Below are 20,555 nucleotides of genomic sequence, written 5' to 3' on the forward strand. Positions count from 1 at the left end.
AGAGTCTGATTCAAACCGAATGAGATCAAGCATTTATTTTTAGCTTTGCATTTATCTTCTATCTTTGGACAGTGGAAATAGGATTGGTTGAGAATCACATACTCTCCCTAGAGATTACATATCCTGCCTCATAATTTACAGGTTTTCCTGTAACCGACTCAAGGCCATTAGAGAAAACAATATTTGGAAAGGATTGAGCTGCCTTAGAGAAAAAATTTAGGAGTAATATTGCAAACAAATCTAGCATAAAAGGATTTCAAAGGCAAATGTAGTAGAAAACTAATCAAATCACAAAACAAACCTGAAATTTAAAAACAGTATCAGTATAAGGTTATATTCTTTTTCTGAAACCAGAAAGTTTGTAAAAGTTTTACCTTATTTCTGCTCCTAGCAATAGCCTTAATGTGCACCACAGGGGTCAAAGGATTGGAATGGAGGAAAGTGAGGCTCTCTAATGGGCCCCAGGAACTTCAGGAAGAGCTTATATTTAGTTATTTCTTTACTACTATCCTGACAAGAGTCATATGTAAACAATATTTTAGAACTGTTTCTATTTCCTTTAGAATTGTTTCTCATTTAAAAGTGGATTTTACTCACGTTATAAAACAAAACAATTTATATATAATTTAAACAGTGAGAATTTAAAATGAATTGAAGTATTACACGACGTGCAAATATTTAAAGGAGAGAGGCTGTTCTGACTAAACAAAACTACTTGGATCATGAAGCCACCATAACCAGAATTAAAAGGAAACCAACCACAAACTAGAGCACTATTTCCAGTAGATAAAGGGCAAAGATAAAGGATATGCTTCCCGTGGACCAAATACAGGCCCTAGAGTAAAGGTCCTCTCAAAAGGCACCCACTGAAGGGCACCTAGAGGACCGGTGTCACCGCCACCCAAGTGTAAACTGCTGCGAGGTCGGGGCTGGGGGTGGGGGATGGGAGCAGTTCGCCGCCCCGTCAGTGCCCAGACACTGCGACAGAGACCCTTCACGTAGGACCTTTTCCTCCTCTCCGCTTCTCTCTCCTTCCCCCATCCCCGATCCTGGCAGGATCCAAAGCAACAGTGAGGAAGAAGTAAGGCAGAAAAGGATAAGAAACTAACTCCCCTCCTTTGCCTACAGGCTTCCAAGTCTGAAACAGTTCTCTCATTCTGTAAATTTATACATTGAGAAAAGAGAGGAGGGAAATACATCAAGAATGTTAACAGTGCTTGTCTTTTGGAAGGTGGGATTTTAAAATCACGTATTTTAATTTTTTAGAAATGAATAATTTATACTTTATAATCATGTCTATATATATATATAATCAGAAAAAAATGTTTGTTTTTTTATGATGACCTTTCCTAAGAATTAATTTGTCTATAAAATATTATTTATTAGACAACAAAAAATACTCTCTTGCATGGTATAATTTCATCTGAGGCCTTCGCCTCCATGAAAATTTTTTTTCAATTTTCCAGTTGGGAATTCAAAATTATATTCAGTTTTCATCAAAATGGATTCTGTCTTGATAAAAAATAATAGCTATCATTGACTTCATACCATGAGTATTCTCTTTATATACATTGTTTCTAATCTTTGTAATAATCCAGTGAGATAGATTCCGTTGTCCCCATTTCAAAATGAGGAAACAGGGCACTCAGAGGTAAAGTTGCCCACAGCTAGTTGACAGAAGAGCCATAAGTAGTATCCACATCTGTTTGATTCTCATCCCATGCTATTCCATGCTCCTCATGTTCCCAGATAATTTATGTGTCCTTTCTCCAAACCCTTCTATGTTTGTATTAAGGAAAACATTTGGCCCACACATTCAACTTGCATAGAGGTGGTGTGCAGAATTGGATTTATCATGATCTTTGGTATATGACACACTCTCATTGCTTGTCCCTACCTAGTTTTATTTGACTGTTTTGTTTTTTGTTTAGAATAACAGTGAACACAACTGAACATACTATCTAGCCCAACAACTAGAACATTAACAGTAACTTGCTTCTATGTTCCTCTCTATCCCATTCCTACAAGAAGCAGCTCTTCCCCTGTATTCTGGTTATAGTGGTAGCGTATAAACAGATGTTCAATGCACAAGTTCAATGGTAAAGAGTTTGAAATTGTTCTTCATCCCTTCCTCAGTCCCACTACCCTCCTTGAAGTTAACCATTGCTATCCTACAGGTCTTTTTCTGTGCCTTTATTTAACATGATGTATATTATATATTATGCACACACATATATAGATATTTAATATAAATGGAATCATATTTACATATTGTTTTTGCAACTTGCTTTTTATTACACTTAACAACATTTCTTGGAGGTCTTTCTCCACAGATGTCCCAATGGAGTCAAATTCCCTAAAGTTTACTGATACGTAAAAGTAGTGTTTTTAAGTGTATTACGTTGTCTACTTTGGTTCCACACCCTTCAACGGACTTTTGCCACTGCCCTCAGACTCCTCAGTTTGAAAAAATGCGTCTAGTATGGAGATAGTTCCTATACCTCAGCATGTACCAAAATCCTTTATGTATAGCAGGTTATGCCTTTCCTTTATTTAAAAATAATAATGCATTTTGCATAAAAGAAAATTATACTTTTAAAATATGGAATTAATACTTTATTTAAACACATAGTTATGGCAAAAAATACTTTTCTTTAAGTGGTGGTTATAAAATTAACTAAGATGTCATTTTCAGGGTCTGTACTTATTTTTTGTTTATGCTTTTAGCTGTTTAGTTTGTTCATTGTGCAAATATTTAATTTTCTGAGATTTAATTAGTTCCTCTAGAACTCTTTGACCACTCTGAATCCCATGTTATCCTCTTCCTAATATTTCTTCACATGGTTCACTTGTACTAACCTTACAGGAAAAACTGAAGAATGAAAGAGAATTATCTTCTTTCCAGCCCTTGGTATGTTCAGTTCTAGATTACCTTTCTATATTACCTTTATTGGAATGTCGTTGTTGAAGGTACTGCATCAAAATACCAGAGTAAATACTTTCCCTGTGTAGCAATTCCACAGAGAAAGGTAAGATATTCAATACCTTTCTTCCTTACAAGAACTTGTTCAGAAATCTACTATTTGGAAACAAAGTTTCTGACTCCCTCCTTGTAACTTTTTCATGCAGTTTAAAAAATGTATTTTTCTACTTATATTAATGGGAACATGGTAGCTAGAATACAGAGATAACTTTTTATCAATGGCTTTACCCTGATACCAATACATTTATACTTAAAAGTCATAACACCTTTCTGTTTGATCCTGGATCAATAAATATGAAGCATATAAAATATTTTACATGTTCTCATACTAAGGGAAAGGGAGGTAGTAACCAGCCTTTCTTGAATACTTACTTACATGAATGATTCCTCAGTTGTGGTAGTTAGGTTCAGGTGTCAACTTGGCCAGGTGAAGGCCTAGTTTAGTTGCTGTGAACATGAACCAATGGCATGTGAAGCTCATCTGTTGCTAATTACATCTGCAGTTAGCTAGGAGGCATGTCTGCTTGTAATGAATGATGTTTGATTTAATTGGCTGGTGCTTAAATGAGAGAGCTCAACGTAGCACAGCCCAAGCAGCTCAGCATGACTCCTTCTACTCATCTAATTGGGCAAAGCAAGTCACAGGCCAGCTGAGAGCCCTGGGAGAAGAAACAAACTCCACTGTTTGATAAGAGAAACAGCATCCTACACATTTTGTTTTGTTGTTTTTTCCTTTACTTTTTATTTTTTGCTGTGGAGAAATACACATATCATAGAAATCATTTTAAATCATTTTAACCATTTTGAAGTGGCCAATTCTCTGACATTAAATACATTGACAATATTGTGTAACCTTCACAACCATCTGTTTTCAGACTATTTTCATCATCCCCAATCGAAATTAATACTCATTAAGCAAAAACTTCCCACTGTTCACACCCCACCTGTGGTAGTCTCCTTCCTATCTCTATGACTTTGCTTATTCTAAATATTTCATATAAGAAAAATTTGTGTGTCATCCTTGCACAGGGGCTATACTAATCTTCTCTGTATCGTTACAATTTTAGTATATGTGCTGCCGAGGTGAACACTGTTATTTTTCATATTCTCTATTTCACATATCACTGCTATAATCTTTACTGTTTCCTTCCTACTACCAACTCTGGGTTTAGTTTGCTCTTCTTTTTCTAGTTTCTTTAGATATGAAGTTAGATTATTGATTTCTGATCTTCTTTTTTAACATAGCATTTAGTGCTGCATACTTTGTATGACCATTAACATAGATTGTGGTTGTTATTTTATACATTTGCCTATTAAGTCATATAAGAGGAAAAAAGCAGTTACAAACCAACATGCAATAATACAGGATTTTATATTTAATCTAAATAGTTACCTTTACCAATGTTCATTATTTCTTCTTATGGCTTCAACTGTCTTTTTATTTCAACCTGAAGGACTGTCTGTAGCGTTTCTTGTAGGGCAGGTCTTCTGGTTATGAACTCTTTCCTCTTTTGTTTATCTGTTAATGCCCTAATTTCTCCTTCATTTTGAAGGATAATTTTTTCCAGATTTAGAATTTGTGGCTGACAGTTTTTTCTTTAAGGACTTTAAGCATGTCATCCCACTATCTTCTCTCCTCCATGGTTTCCAATGAGAAATTTTCTATTAGTCTTATTGGAGATCCCCTGCATGTGACATGTTACTTCTCTCTCGCTGCTTTCAATATTTTCTCTTTGTCAGGATTTTGACAATTTTGCTGTAATGTTTCTTGGTATAGATCTCTCAGAACCTATTCTGGTTAGGGTTCATTGAGCTTCCTGGATGTTTGTATTCATGTCTTTCATCTGATTTGGAAAGTTTTCAACCATTCTTCATATCCTTTTATTTAAATTAATTTTTAAATTAAAAAAAATGTATTACAAGAAACAAATGCAAACATTTTTAACTTTTGATCATTCCATTCTACATATATAATCAGTAATTCACAATATCTGATTGCATATTCATAGTTCTCATAGTTGCATATCCATCATCATGATCATTTCTTAGAACATTTGCATCAATTCAGAAAAAGAAATAAAAAGACAACAGATAAAATTTCACACATACCATACTCCTTACCCGTCCCTTTCATTGATCACTAGCATTTCAATCTAAATTTACTTTAACATTTGTTCCCCTATTATTTATTTTTATTCCATATGTTTTACTCCTCTGTTGATAAGGTAGATAAAAGGAGCATCAGACACAAGGTTTTCACAATCACACACTCACATTGTGAAAGCTATATCATTATACAATCATCTCCAAGAAACATGGCTACTGGAACACAGCTCTACATTTTCAGGCAGTTCCCTCCAGCCTCTCCATTACATCTTTTTTTTTTTTATTAATTAAAAAAACATTAACACAACATTTAGAAATCGTTCCATTCTACATATGCAATCAGTAATTCTCAATATCATCAAATAGATGTATGATCATCATTTCCTAGTATATTTGCATTGATTTAGAAAAAGAAATAGCAAGACAACAAAAAAGAAATAAAATGATAATATAGAGAAAAAATAATGATAAAAAATATGAAAAATATATATAAAAAAATAAAACAAAACAAAACAAAAATATGAAAAATATATATAAAAAAACAAAACAAAACAAAAAAAAACTATAGCTCAGATGCAGCTTCATTCAGTGTTTTAACATAATTACATTACAATTAGGTAGTATTGTGCTGTCCATTTTTGAGTTTTTGTATCCAGTCCTGTTGCACAGTCTGTATCCCTTCAGCTCCAAATACCCATTATCTTACACTATTTCTAACTCCTGATGGTCTCTGTTACCAATGACATATTCCAAGTTTATTCTCAAATGTCGGTTCACATCAGTGGGACCATACAATATTTGTCCTTTAGTTTTTGGCTAGTCTCACTCAGCATAATGTTCTCTAGGTCCATCCATGTTATTACATGCTTCATAAGTTTATCCTGCCTTAAAGCTGCATAATATTCCATCGTATGTATATACCACAGTTTGTTTAGCCACTCGTCTATTGATGGACATTTTGGCTGTTTCCATCTCTTTGCAATTGTAAATAATGCTGCTATAAACATTGGTGTGCAAATGTCCGTTTGTGTCTTTGCCCTTAAGTCCTTTGAGTAGATACCTAGCCATGGTATTGCTGGGTCATATGGCAATTCTATATTCAGTTTTTTGAGGAACCGCCAAACTGCCTTCCACAGTGCTTGCACCATTTGACATTCCCACCAACAGTGGATAAGTGTGCTTCTTTCTCCGCATCCTCTCCAGCACTTGTCATTTTCTGTTTTGTTGATAATGACCTTTCTGGTGGGTGTGACATGATATCTCATTGTGGTTTTGATTTGCATTTCTCTAATGGCCAGGGACATTGAGCATCTCTTCATGTGCCTTTTGGCCATTTGTATTTCCTCTTCTGATAGGTGTCTGTTCAAGTCTTTTTCCCATTTTCTAATTGGGTTGGCTGTCTTTTTGTTGTTGAGTTGAACAATCTCTTTACAGATTCTGGATACTAGACCTTTATCTGATATGTCGTTTCCAAATATTGTCTCCCATTGTGTAGGCTGTCTTTCTACTTTCTTGATGAAGTTCTTTGATGCACAAAAGTGTTTAATTTTGAGGAGCTCCCATTTATTTATTTATTTATTAAGTGCTCTTGCTTTAGGTTTAAGGTCCATAAAACTGCCTCCAATTGTAAGATTCATAAGATATCTTCCTACATTTTCCTCTAACTGTTTTATGGTCTTAGACCTAATGTTTAGATCTTTGATCCATTTTGAGTTAACTTTTGTATAGGGTGTGAGATACGGGTCCTCTTTCATTCTTTTGCATATAGATATCCAGTTCTCTAGGCACCATTTATTGAAGAGACTGTTCTGTCCCAGGTGAGTTGGCTTGACTGCCTTATCAAAGATCAAATGTCCATAGATGAGAGGGTCTATATCTGAGCACTCTATTCGATTCCATTGGTCAATATATCTATCTTTATGCCAGTACCATGCTGTTTTGACCACTGTGGCTTCAATATGCCTTAAAGTCTGGCAGCGTGAGACCTCCAGCTTCGTTTTTTTTCCTCAAGATACTTTTAGCAATTCAGGGCACCCTGCCCTTCCAGATAAATTTGCTTATTGGTTTTTCTATTTCCGAAAAATAAGTTGTTGGAATTTTGATTGATATTGCATTGAATCTGTAAATCAATTTAGGTAGGATTGACATCTTAACTATATTTAGTCTTCCAATCCATGAACACGGTATGCCCTTCCATCTATTTAGGTCTTCTGTGATTTCTTTTAACAGTTTTTTGTAGTTTTCTTTGTATAGGTTTTTTGTCTCTTTAGTTAAATTTATTCCTAGGTATTTTATTCTTTTAGTTGCAATTGTAAATGGAATTCGTTTCTTGATTTCCCCCTCAACTTGTTCATTGCTGGTGTATAGAAATGCTACAGATTTTTAAATGTTGATCTTTTAACCTGCCACTTTGCTGTACTCGTTTATTAGCTCTAGTAGATTTGCTGTGGAATTTTTGGGTTTTTGACATATAGTATCATATCATCTGCAAACAGTGATAGTTTTACTTCTTCCTTTCCAATTTTGATGCCTTGTATTTCTTTTTCTTGTCTAATTGCTCTGGATAGAACCTCCAACATGATGTTGAATAATAGTGGTGATAATGGACATCCTTGTCTTGTTCCTGATCTTAGGGGGAAAGTTTTCAATTTTTCCCCATTGAAGATGATATTAGTGTGGGTTTTTCATATATTCCCTCTATCATTTTAAGGAAGTTCCCTTGTATTCCTATCTTTTTAAGTGTTTTCAACAGGAAAGGATGTTGAATCTTGTCGAATGCCTTCTCTGCATCAATTGAGATGATCATGTGATTTTTCTGCTTTGATTTGTTGATATGGTGTATTTCATTAATTGATTTTCTTATGTTGAACCATCCTTGCATACCTGGGATGAATCCTACTTGGTCATGATGTATAATTCTTTTAATGTGTTGTTGGATACGATTTGCTAGAATTTTGTTGAGGATTTTTGCATCTGTATTCATTAGAGAGATTGGTCTGTAGTTTTCTTTTTTTGTAATATCTTTGCCTGGTTTTGGTATGAGAGTGATGTTGGCTTCATAGAATGAATTAGGTAGTTTTCCCTCCACTTCAATTTTTTTGAAGAGTTTGAGCAGAGTTCGTACTAATTCTTTCTGGAATGTTTGGTAGAATTCACATGTGAAGCCCCTGGACCTGGACTTTTCTTTTTGGGAAGCTTTTGAATGACTGATTCAATTTCTTTACTTGTGATTGGTTTCTTGAGGTCATCTATTTCTTCTTGAGTCAAGCTGGTTGTTCATGCCTTTCTAGGAACTTGTCCATTTCATCTACATTGTTGTATTTATTAGCATAAAGTTGTTCATAGTATCCTGTTATTACCTCCTTTATTTCTGTGAGGTCAGTAGTTATGTCTCCTCTTCCATTTCTGATCTTATTTATTTGCATCCTCTCTCTTCTTCTTTTTATCAATCTTGCTAAGGGCCCATCAATCTTGTTGATTTTCGCATAGAACCAACTTCTGGTCTTAATTGATTTTCTCTATTGTTTTCATGTTCTCAATTTCATTTATTTCTGCTCTAATCTTTGTTATTTCTTTCCTTTTGCTTGCTTTGGGGTTAGTTTGCTGTTCTTTCTCCAGTTCTTCCAAGTGGACAGTTAATTCCTGAATTTTTGCCTTTTCTTCTTTTCTGATATAGGCATTTAGGGCAATAAATTTCCCTCTTAGCACTGCCTTTGCTGCGTCCCATAGGTTTTGATATGTTGTGTTTTCATTTTCATTCACCTCGAGGTATTTACTAATTTCTCTTGCAATTTCTTCCTTGACCCACTCGTAGTTTAAGAGTGTGTTGTTGAGCCTCCACGTATTTGTGAATTTTCTGGCACTCTGCCTATTATTGATTTCCAGCTTCATTCCTTTATGATCCGAGAAAGTGTTGTGTATGATTTCAATCTGTTTACATTTGTTGAGACTTGCTTTTTGACCCAGCATATGGTCTATCTTTGAGAATGATCCATGAGCACTTGAGAAAAAGATGTATCCTGCTGTTGTAGGGTGTAATGTCCTATAAATGTCTGTTAAGTCTAGCTCATTTATTGTAATATTCAAATTCTCTGTTTCTTTATTGATCCTCTGTGTAGATGTTCTGTCCATTGATGAGAGTGGCGAATTGAAGTCTTTAACTATTATGGTATATGTGTCTATTTCCCTTTTCAATGTTTGCAGTGTATTCCTCACGTATTTTGGGGCATTCTGGTTTGGTGCGTAAATGTTTATTATTGTTATGTCTTCTTGTTTAATTGTTCTTTTTATTAGTAGATAGTGTCCTTCTTTGTCTCTTTTAACTGTTTTACATTTGAAGTCTAATTTGTTGGATATTAGTATAGCTACTCCTGCTCTTTTCTGGTTGTTATTTGCATGAAATATCTTTTCCCAACCTTTCACTTTCAACCTATGTTTATCTTTGGGTCTAAGATGTGTTTCCTGTAGACAGCATATAGAAGGATCCTTTTTTTAATCCATTCTGCCAGTCTATGTCTTTTGATTGGGGAATTCAGTCCATTAACATTTAGTGTTATTACTGTTTGGATAATATTTTCCTCTAACATTTTGCCTTGTCTATTATATATATCATATCTGATTTTCCTTCTTTCTACACTCTTCTCCATACCTCTCTCTTCTGTCTTTTCGTATCTGACTCTAGTGCTCCCTTTAGTATTCCTTGCAGAGCTGGTCTCTTGGTCACAAATTCTCTCAGTGACTTTTTGTCTGAAAATGTTTTAATTTCTCCCTCATTTTTGAAGGACAATTTTGCTGGATATAGAAGTCTTGGTTGGCAGTTTTTCTCTTTTAGTAATTTAAATATATCATCCCACTGTCTTCTAGCTTCCATGGTTTCTGCTGAGAAATCTACACATAGTCTTATTGGGTTTCCCTTGTACGTGATGGATCGTTTTTCTCTTTCTGCTTTCAAGATCCTCTCTTTCTCTTTGACCTCTGACATTCTAACTAGTAAGTGTCTTGGAGAATGTCTATTTGGATCTGTTCTCTTTGGGGTGCCCTGCACTTCTTGGATTTGTAATTTTAGGTCTTTCATAAGATTTGGGAAATTTTCAGTGATAATTTCTTCCGTTAATTTTTCTCCTCCTTTTCCCTTCTCTTCTCCTTCTGGGACACCCACAACACATATATTTGTGCACTTCATATTATCATTCAGTTCCCTGAGCCTATGCTCAAATTTTTCCATTCTTTTCCCTATAGTTTCTATTTCTTTTTGGATTTCAGATGTTCCATCCTCCAGTTCACTAATTCTATCCTCTGTCTCTTTAAATCTGCCATTGTAGGTTTCCATTGTTTTTTCCATCTTTTCTACTTTGTCCTTCAATCCCATAAGTTCTGTGATTTGTTTTTTCAGACTTTCCATTTCTTCTTTTTGTTCATCCCATGCCTTCTTCATGTCCTCCCTCAATTTATTGATTTGGTTTTTGAAGAGGTTTTCCATTTCTCTTTGTATATTCAGAATTAGTTGTCTCAGCTCCTGTATCTCATTTGAACTATTGGTTTGTTCCTTTGACTGGGCCATATCTTCAATTTTCCTGGTGTGATTTGTTATTTTTTGCTGGTGTCTGGGCATTTAATCAGATTTCCCTGAGTGTGGGATCCAGCAGGTTGAAAGACTTTCCTGTGAAATCTCTGGGCTCTGTTTTTCTTATCCTGCCCAGTATGTGGTGCTTGTCTGTCTGCAGGTCCCACCAGCAAAAGATGTTGTGGCTCCTTTAACTTTGGAAGACTCTCGCTGCTGGGTGTGTGATGGAGACAGAGGAAAGATTGTAGGTTGGTTTTAATGGCTTCAAATTGTGAAGTCCTGGGATCTGAATTCCTTGAGAGAGGGATTCCACCTGAGTTGCATTTCACCCGTCCCGTGGGGAACGTTCAGGTGGTAGAGAGCCCTGAAAGCAGCCTGTTTCTGCATTCGGGGCAGTTTCAATCTGTGTAATCCCAGCGCTGAGCCCAGAGGCAACCAAGCCCCCGTAGAAACAACCACCAAAGGCTCTGTTTCGCCCCCTTTCCTCTTTTTCAGTTATACCAATCGGTGACTTCTGCCCAATCAGTTTCGCCTGAGCTGAGGGCCTATTTTTAGTAGTCAGAAGTTGTTCATTAATGCCACTATTGGTGTTAGGTTGGGCTCAGTCTCTACTACTGTTGAAGACTCTTTCCTTTCCCTCCGGGAAGTCGCCTGTGGGGGAGGGGTGCCGGCCTCCGCAGCTTGGGAAACCGCTGATCCGAGGCTCCTAGCAGCCTGGGAAGCCGCGTGTGTGGAAGGGGCTCCAGTCGCCGGCCGCCGCGGCTTGGGGAATCGCTGATCCAAGGCTCTCAGCCGGCTCGGGAAGCCGCATGTGGGAGGGCCGCCTTGGCTTGGGGAACCGCCAATCCGAGACTCCCAGCTGGCCCGGGAAGTCACACGTGGGAGGGACTCCAGCCGCTGCAGCTTGGGGAACCGCCGATCCGAGGCTCCCAGCTGGCCCGGGAAGCCGCGCGTTGGGGAGGGGCGCTGGCCGCCGTGGCTTGGGGAACTGCCAATCCGAAGCTCCCAGCCGGCCCGGGAAGCCGCACGTGTGAGGGGCTCTGGCCGCTGCGGCTTGGGGAACCACCGTTCCGAAGCTCCCAGCCAGCCCGGGAAGCTGTGTGTGTGGCAGGGGCGCCGGCCACCACGGCTTGGGGAACCGCTGATCCGAAGCTCCCAGCCGGCCCAGGAAGCTGCGCGTGTGAGGGGCTCCAGCCATCGCGGCTTGGGGAACCGCCAATCCAAAGCTCCCAGCTGGCCCGGGAAGGAGGGAGGGAGGGGCTCCAGCCGCCAGCCGCCATGGCCCGGGGAAGCGCGCACCTCTCGGGGACCTCACCGCAGCGGAGTCTCTTAGCCGGTCCAGTCATTCCAGAATGGGGTACACTGTGTGTCTGGACTCTGTCATGGCCCCGGGAGCTGTTCTGAACTGTTTCTAGTTCTTTAGTAGTTGTTCTGGAGGAGGAACTAAAACACGTGCTCCTTACTAAGCTGCCATCTTCTCCGGAAGTCCTCAGTCTCTATTACATCTTGATTAAAAAGGTATCTATTTAATGCATAAGAGTAACCTCCAGGATAACCTCTTGACTCTGTTTGGAATCTCTCAGCCATTGACACTTTATTTTGTCTCATTTCTCTCTTCCCCCTTTTGGTCAAGAAGATTTTCTCAATCCCTTGATGCTGAGTCTCAGCTCATTCTAGGATTTCTGTCCCACATTGCCAGAAAGGTCCACACCCTTGGGAGTCATATTCCATGTAGATGGGGAGGGCAGTGAGTTTGCTTGTGTTGGCCGGAGAAAGAGAGGCCACACCTGAGCAACAAAAGAGGTTCTCTTGGGGGTGACTCTTGGGCCTAATTTTAAGTAGGCTTGACTTATCCTTTGTGGGGTAAAGTTTCATATGAACAAACCCCAGGATTGAGGGCTCAGCCTATAGCTTTGGTTGTCCACACTGCTTGTGAGAATATCAAGAATTCAACTTGGGGAAGTTGAAGTTTCCCCCTTTCTCACCATTTGCAAAGGGGTCTCATTTCACTCTTAGTTGTCTGCACTGCTTGTGAGAATATCAAGAATTCAACTTGTGGAAGTTGAATTTCCCCCCTTTCTCACCATTTCCTAAAGAGGACTTTGCAAATACTTTTTTATTCACTGTTCAAATCACTCTTGGATTTATTGGGGCATCACTCTGGACAAACCAACAAAATGTCATGCCCTACTCAAGGTTCCATGTACTTATGGTGTTCAATTAAGCTGTCTACATAAGTTATATTAGAAACTGCACTAGTCAAAATATAAATTTTGTACTAAATAAACATTTTTTTGCTTTAGTTTCATGCATAAGTTAAAATTTTATTACCACCTATTTTCAGCACCCTACAGTAATGACATTCCTTTGTTCTTCCTCATGCAAAAGCATTTTTAAAATTTGTACATTTAGTCTTATCATTATATACTCTAGGCATTCCTAGATTATACCATCTCAGTCTTTATCATCTATCTTTCCTTCTGATTTCATTTATGCCCTCAGTCCTCCTCCCTCTATCATTCTCACATTCAGCTTTATTCACTGTTTTAACATAATTGTATTACAGTTAGGTAGTGTTATGCTATCCATTTCTGAGTTTTTACAATCAGTCCTGTTCCACAGTCTGTATCCCTTCAGCTCCAATTACCCAATATCTTACCCTATTTCTATCTCCTGATGGTCTCTGTTACCAATGACATTCTCCAAGTTTATTCACTAATGTTGGTTTTTATCAGTGAGACCATACAGTATTTGTCCTTTTGTTTCTGCCTAATCTCACTCAGCATGATGTCCTTAAGGTCCATACATGTTGTTATATACTTCATAACTTTATTCTGTCTTACAGCTGCATGATATTCCATCATATGTACATACCACAGTTTGTCCACAGTTTGTTTAGCTGCTCATCTGATAATGGACATTTTGGCTGTTTCCATCTGTTTGCAATAGTAAATAATGCTGCTATAAACATTGGTGTGCAAATGTCTGTTTGTGTCCTTGCCCTCATGTCCTCTGGGTAGATACCTAACAATGGTATTGCCAGGTCATATAGCAATTCTATATTTAGCTTCCTGGGGAACTGCTGAACTGCCTTCCACAGTGGTTGCACCATTTGACATTCCCACCAACAGTGGATAAGTGTGCCTCTTTCTCCACATCCTCTCCAGCACTTGTTATTTTCTGTTTTATTGATAGTGGCCATTCTGGTGGGTGTGAGATGATATTTCATTTTGGTTTTGATTTGCATTTCTCTAGTAGCCAGGGAAGTTGAGTATCTTTTCATGTGCCTTTTAGCCATTTGTATTTCCTCTTCTGAGAAGTATGTGTTCAAGTCTTTTATCCATTTTGTAATTGGGTTGTCTGTCTTTTTGTTGTTGAGTTGAGCAATCTCTTTATAAATTCTGGACACTAGACCTTTATCAGATATATCATTTCCAAAAATTGTCTCCCATTGTGTAGGCTGTCTTTTTACTTTCTTGATGAAGTTCTTTGATGCACAAAAGTGTTTAATTTTGAGGAGTTCCCATTTATTTATATCTTTCTTCAATGCTCTTGCTTTGGGTATAAGGTCTAGGAAACTACCTCGTAGTATAAGATTTATAAGATATTTCCCCACATTTTCTTCTAACAGTTTTATGGTCTTAGATCTGATGTTTAGGTCTTTAATCCATTTTGAGTTATTTTTTGTATAGGGTGTGAGATATGGATTCTCTTTCATTCTTTTGCATATGGATATCCAGTTCTCTAGGCACCATTTATTGAACAGACTGTTCTGTCCAGGTGAGTTGGCTTGACTGCCTTATCAAAGATCAATTTCCATAGATGAGAGGGTCTATATCTGAACACTCTACTCTATTCATTGATGAGTATATCTATCTTTATGCCAGTACCATGCTGTTTTGACCACTGTAGCTTCATAATATGCCTTAAAGTCCAGTAGCGTGAGACCTCTGACTTCATTTATTTTTCCCTCAGGATACTTTTAGTCATTCAGGGCACACTGCCCTTCCAGATAAATTTGGTTATTGGTTTTTCTATTTCTGAAAAGTAAGTTGTTGGGGTTTTAATTGGTATTGCATTGAATCTGTAAATCAATTTAGGTAGATTTGACTTCTTAACTATATTTAGTCTTCCAATCCATGAACATAGTATGCCCTGCCATCTATTTAGGTCTTCTGTGATTTCTTTTAACAATTTCTTGTAGTTTTTTTGTATAGGTCTTTTGTCTCTTTAGTTAAATTTATTCCTAAATATTTTATTCTTTTCATTGCAATTGTAAATGGAATTCATTTCTTGATTTCCCCCTCAGATTGTTCATTGCTAGTGTATAGAAACACTATAGATTTTTGAGTGTTGATCTTGTAATCTGCCACTTTGCTGTACTCTTTATTAGCTCTAGTAGTTTTGCCGTGGATTTTTCGGGTTTTTGACATATAGTATCATATGATCTGCAAACAGTGAGAGTTTTACTTCTTCCTGTCCAATTTTGATGCCTTGTATTTCTTTTTCTTGTCTAATTGCTCTGGCTAGAACATCCATCACAATGTTGAATAATAGTGGTGATAGTGGACATCCTTGTCTTGTTCCTGATCTTAGGGGGAAAGTTTTCAATTTTTCCTCATTGAGGATGATGTTAACTGTGGGTTTTTCACAATTTCCCTTTATCATTTTGAGGAAGTTCCCTTCTATTCCTATCCTTTGAAGTGTTTTCAACAGGAAAGGATGTTGAATTTTGTCAAATGCCTTTTCTGCATCAATCGGGATGATCATGTGGTTTTTCTGCTTTGATTTGTTGACATCGTGTGTTACATTAATTGATTTTCCTATGTTGAACCATCCTTGCATATCTGGGATGAATCCTACTTGGTCATGGTGTATAATTCTTTTAAAGTGTTGCTGGATTTGATTTGCTACAATTTTGTTGAGGATTTTTGCATCTATATTCATTAGAGGGATTGGTCTGTAGTTTTCTTTTTTTTTGTAATATTTTTGTCTGGCTTTGGTATGAGGGTGATGTTGGCTTCATAGAGTGAGTTAGGTAGCTTTCCCCCCTTTTCAATTTTTTTGGAGAGTTTGAGCAGGACTGGCACTAATTCTTTCTGGAATGTTTGGTAGAATTCACATGTGAAGCCATCAGGTCCTGGGCTTTTATTTTTGGGGAGCTTCTTAATGACCGATTCAATTTCTTTACTTGTGATTGGTTTGGTGAGGTCGTCTATTTCTTCTCATGTCAATGTTGGTTGTTCATGTCTTTCTAGAAAGTTGTCCATTTCATCTACATTGTCATATTTATTAGCATAAAGTTGTTCATAGTATCCTGTCAGTACTTCCTTTATTTCTGTGGGGTCAGTGATTATGTCTCCTCTTCCATTTCTGATCTTATTTATTTGCATCCTCTCTCTTCTTCCTTTTGTCAGTCTTTCTAAGGGTCCATCAATCTTATTAATTTTCTCATAGAACCAACTTCTGATTTTGTTGATTTTCTCAATTGTTTTTATGTTCTCAATTTCGTTTATTTCTACTCTAATCTTCATTATTTCTTTCCTTTTGCTTGCTTTGGGGTTAGTTTGCTGTTCTTTCTCTAGTTCTTCCCAGTGAACAGTTAATGCCTTGATTTTTCCTCTTTTTTCTTTTTTTGATATAGGCATTTAGGGCAATAAATTTCCCTCTTAGCACTGCCTTTGCTGCATCCCATAAGTTTTGGTATGTTGTGTTTTCATTTTCATTTGTTTTGAGATATTTACTGATTTCTCTTGTAATTTCTTCCTTGACCCACTGGTTGTTTAAGAGTGTGTTGTTGAGCCTTCACATATTTGTGAATTTTCTGGCACTCTGCCTATTATTGATTTCAATTTCATTCCTTTATTATCTGAGAAAATGTTTTGTATGATTCCAATCTTTTAAAAGATTGTGTATCTTTTTAAATTTACTGAGACTTGCTTTGTGACCCAGTATATGGTCTATCCTTGAGAATGATCCATTAGCCCTTGAGAAAAAGGTGTATCCTGCTGTTGTGGGGTGTAATGTTCTATAAATGTCTGTTAAGTCTAGCTCATTCATTGTATTATTCAAATTCTCTGTTTCTTTATTGATCCTCTGTCTAGATGTTCTGTCCATTGATGAGAGTGTGGAATTGAAGTCTCCAACTATTATGGTAGATGTGTCAATTTCTCTTTTCAGTATTTGCCTCACGTATTTTGGAACATTCTGGCTCAGTGCATAAATATTTATAATTGCTATGTCTTCTTGTTGAATTTGTCCTTTTATTAGTACATAGTGGCCCATGTCTCTTTTAACTGTTTTACATTTGAAGTCTAATTTGTTGGATATTAGTATAGCTACTCCTGCTCTTTTCTGACTGTTATTTGCATGAAATATCTTTTCCCAGTCTTTCATTTTCAACCTATGTTTATCCTTGGGTCTAAGATGTGTTTCCTGTAGACAGCATATAGATGGGTCCTGTTTTTTAATCCATTCTGCCAGTCTATGTTTTTTGATTGGGGAGTTTAATCCATTAACTTTTAGTGTTATTACTGTGCAGGTAGTATTTTCTTCTACCATTTTGCCTTTGGGATTTTATATGACATACCTAATTTTTCTTCTTTTTATCATTTACAGATAGTCTTCATTTCTACACTCTTCTCCACAACCTCTCTCTTCTGTCTTTTTGTATTTGCCTCTACTGCTCCCTTTAGTATTTCTTGCAGAGCTGGTCTCTTGGTCACAAATTCTCTCAGTGATTTTTTTCATCTGAAAATGTTTTAATTTCCCCCTCATTTTTGAAGGACAATTTTGCAGGACATAGAATTCTTTGTTGGCAGTTTTTCTCTTTTAATAATTTAAATATATCATCACACTGTCTTCTTGTCTCCATGGTTTCTGCTGAGAAATCTACATATAGTCTTATTGGGCTTCCCTTGTATGTGAAGGATTGCTTTTCTCTTGTTGCTTTCAAGAGTCTCTCTTTCTCTTTGACCTCTGACATTCTGATTAGTATTTCAGTGTCTTGGAGTACATCTATTTGGATCTATTCTCTTTGGGGTACACTGCACTTCTTGGATCTCTAGTTTTAAGTCTTTCATAAGAGTTGGGAAATTTTCTGTGATAATTTCCTCCGTTAGTTTTTCTACTCCTTTCCCCTTCTCTTCTCCTTCTGGGATACCCACAACATGTATATTCATGTGCTTCATGTTGTCATTCAATTCTCTGAGTCCCTGCTTATATTTTTCCATTCTTTTCCATATATTTTCTTTGGCTTGTTGGATTTCAGATGTTCCATCCTCCAGTTCACTAATCCTACCTTCTGCCTCTTGAAATCTAACATGTTTCCATTGTTTTTTTTCCCATCTCTTCTACTGTGACTTTCATTCCCATAAGTTCTGTGATTTCTTTTTTCAGACTTTTGATTTCTTCTTTTTGTTCATACCTTGCCTTCTTTATATCCTCCCTCAATTCACTGATTTGCTTTTTGATGAGGTTTTCCATGTCTGTTCAAACATTCTGAATTAATTGTATCGACACCTATATCTCATTTGAATTATTGGTTTGTTCCTTTGACTGGGCCATATCTTCAAACTTCCTAGTGTGATTTGTTATTCTTTGCTGGCATCTAGGCATTTAATTACCTTAATTAGTTTATTCTGGAGATTGTTTTCACTTTTTTTACCTAGGATTTTCTTGCTGGATGACTTTGTTATCTATCTGTTCTCTGACATTCAGTTCAGCTTATTTTGGACCCCTTGCTTAGGTTTTGTTTAACAGAGCAGAATTTTTCAGTTCTTGCTTTCTTGTTTCTTGCCTTGCCTGTATGGTGTCTTTTTCCCCCCATCCTTAGGAGGGTCTACTTAGGTATTATATACCCCAGCCAGATTTTCCAAGCCCATACTGGCCTCCTGTCAGAGGGAAAGGGTCACCTGCATCAGTTTTCCCTGAGGATGAGACCCAGCAGGTTGAAATACTTTCCTGTGAAGTCTCTGGACTCTGTTTTTCTTATCCTGCCCAGTATGTGGTGCTTTTCTGCCTGTGGGTCCCACCAGCATAAGATGATGTGGTACCTTTAACTTTGGCAGATTCTCCCTGCTGGGTTTATGGTGGAGATAGAGGAGAGGTTGTAGGCTGACTTAATGGCTTCAAATTTCCAAGCCCTGGAGTCTGAATTCCTTGAGGGAGGGAATCCACCTGAGTTGGGCCTCGCCCCTCCCCTGGAGAATGCACAGCCTCCAGACAAGCTCCCAAACAAGCTTGTTTCTGCCTATGCTTGGGCCAGTTGCAGCCTGAAAAGCCCTGCCACTGTATCCAAAGGCAGTCAAGCCTTTATAGAAACATAGCTACAAAATACTCTTTCTTTTTCCATCAGCCCTGCCCCCCTCAGCGACGGGGCAAAAATCAGCAACCTTGGCTTTGGCCAGGTTCACCTGAGCTCAGGGCCTATTTTTAGTAGTCAGAATTCGTGAATTAATTCAACACTTGAAGCTTAGTTGTGCTCAGCCCCTGCTGCTAGTAATGTGTCTATCCTTTCCTCTCTGGCAAGCAACCTGTGGGGGAGGGGCGCCAGCCACTGAGGCTTGGCGAACTCACGGTTCTGGGGTGACTCGCAGCTGGTCCAGCTGGTCCAGACTGGGGTATGCTGTGTGTTTGATCACTGACGTGGCCCCAGCAGTTGTTCTGTACTGTTCCTGGTTGTTTAGTAGCTATTCTGGAGGATTAACTAAATCCCATACATCGCTAAGCCACTGTCTTGGCACCTCTATCCTCTTCATATCCTTTTCTACCCCTTTCTCTCCCTATAGTCTCTGGGGACTCCAGAAATGTGTATGTTGGTGTGGTTGATAGCATCCAATAGGTTCCTCAGTCTCTGTTCGTAGTTTTTCTTCTAGATAATGTCAGCTGTCTTATCTTCAGGTTCACTGATCCTTTCTTGTCCTTGTTCAAATGTGGTATTGAATCCCTCTAGTGAGTTTTTAACTCAACTACTGTATTGAGTTGTTTACTTTGCAACTCAAATTTGTTTGATTCTTTTTTATAGTTTCATTTTTTTCATACAATGTTTTCCTAATTTCCTTTAATTCTCTGCATGTGGATTCCTTTGGCTTATTGAACAAATTTAAGGCAGTTGATTTAAAATCATTGACTAATAGTTCCAGTGTTTGAGCTTTCTCAGGGATGGTTTCTGGCAAATTCTTTTATTTCTGTGAATGTGCCATACTTTCCTGTTTCTTTGTGTGTTTTGTAATTTTTTGTTGAGAGCCAGATATTTTGAGCATTATGCTGTTTTTTTCTTTGTTATTGCACAGTGTTCCACAAGACTCCAGAGTCAATTAACTCATCTCTAAAGAGTTTCTTAGTTTCAAAATTTTGTAGCTTCATAAACTTAGTTTAGCCCTAATGAAAGTATTATAATTATTTTGCCTGGATATAGTAGAAAATATTTAATGACATGGTAAGGATGTTCATACTAGATCATTAAGATAAAAAAAAGTTTAAAAATAGATATGTATAGTTTGATCCCATATTTGTATATGTATATATATGTGTGTGTGTACACACACACAAAAAAATAGACAAAATATAGTATTATTTTGTGATTGATTATCCATGGGTAGAAGATTATAGGTGATTTTTGTGTTCCTTTTTTTCTTCTTCTTCACAATTTCTAATTATTTACTGAAACTTTGACTAATTTTGTTATAGAAAATAGCATATGAATCTAGATAAATAAAGTGTCTTTGTTTTGTAAATTGTTTTAATACAGCATTCTATGAAACCTAACACACTGAAGGAAGATCCAACAAGGGACCTGAAACAGCTTCTCCAGGAGTTGCGAAGTGTGATCAATGATGACCCCTCTGTGTCTCTGAGCAAGACTGAGGATGATGGGAGAACAACATCGCTAGGAGCCCTGTA

General features: G+C 37.4%; 1 protein-coding gene and 1 non-coding gene across 16 annotated transcripts in view; one reads left to right on the plus strand and one right to left on the minus strand.

Annotated features, from left to right (window-relative positions):
- The window catches only part of CCDC158 (coiled-coil domain containing 158), a 139,154-nt gene that overhangs the window by 98,242 nt on the left and 20,357 nt on the right, over window positions 1-20,555 (plus strand). For 12 of the 15 annotated variants that reach the window (XM_077143101.1, XM_077143102.1, XM_077143110.1 and 9 more), the window contains 2 exons: window positions 2,867-2,911; window positions 20,404-20,552. In XM_077143101.1, the coding sequence (XP_076999216.1) occupies window positions 2,867-2,911; window positions 20,404-20,552 (194 nt within the window). Of the gene's footprint in view, window positions 1-1,128; window positions 1,232-2,866; window positions 2,912-20,403; window positions 20,553-20,555 lie in introns of those variants that run through there. The other 3 variants (XR_013168415.1, XR_013168416.1, XM_077143104.1) reach the window with 3 other exon arrangements.
- LOC143668665 (U6 spliceosomal RNA) lies at window positions 3,968-4,074 on the minus strand. Its single transcript, XR_013168529.1, has one exon. It is a non-coding gene; the product is annotated as a U6 spliceosomal RNA (small nuclear RNA).

The sequence above is a fragment of the Tamandua tetradactyla genome, chromosome 24 (genome assembly GCF_023851605.1).
Source record: "Tamandua tetradactyla isolate mTamTet1 chromosome 24, mTamTet1.pri, whole genome shotgun sequence".
NCBI classification, from domain to species: Eukaryota; Metazoa; Chordata; class Mammalia; order Pilosa; family Myrmecophagidae; genus Tamandua; species Tamandua tetradactyla.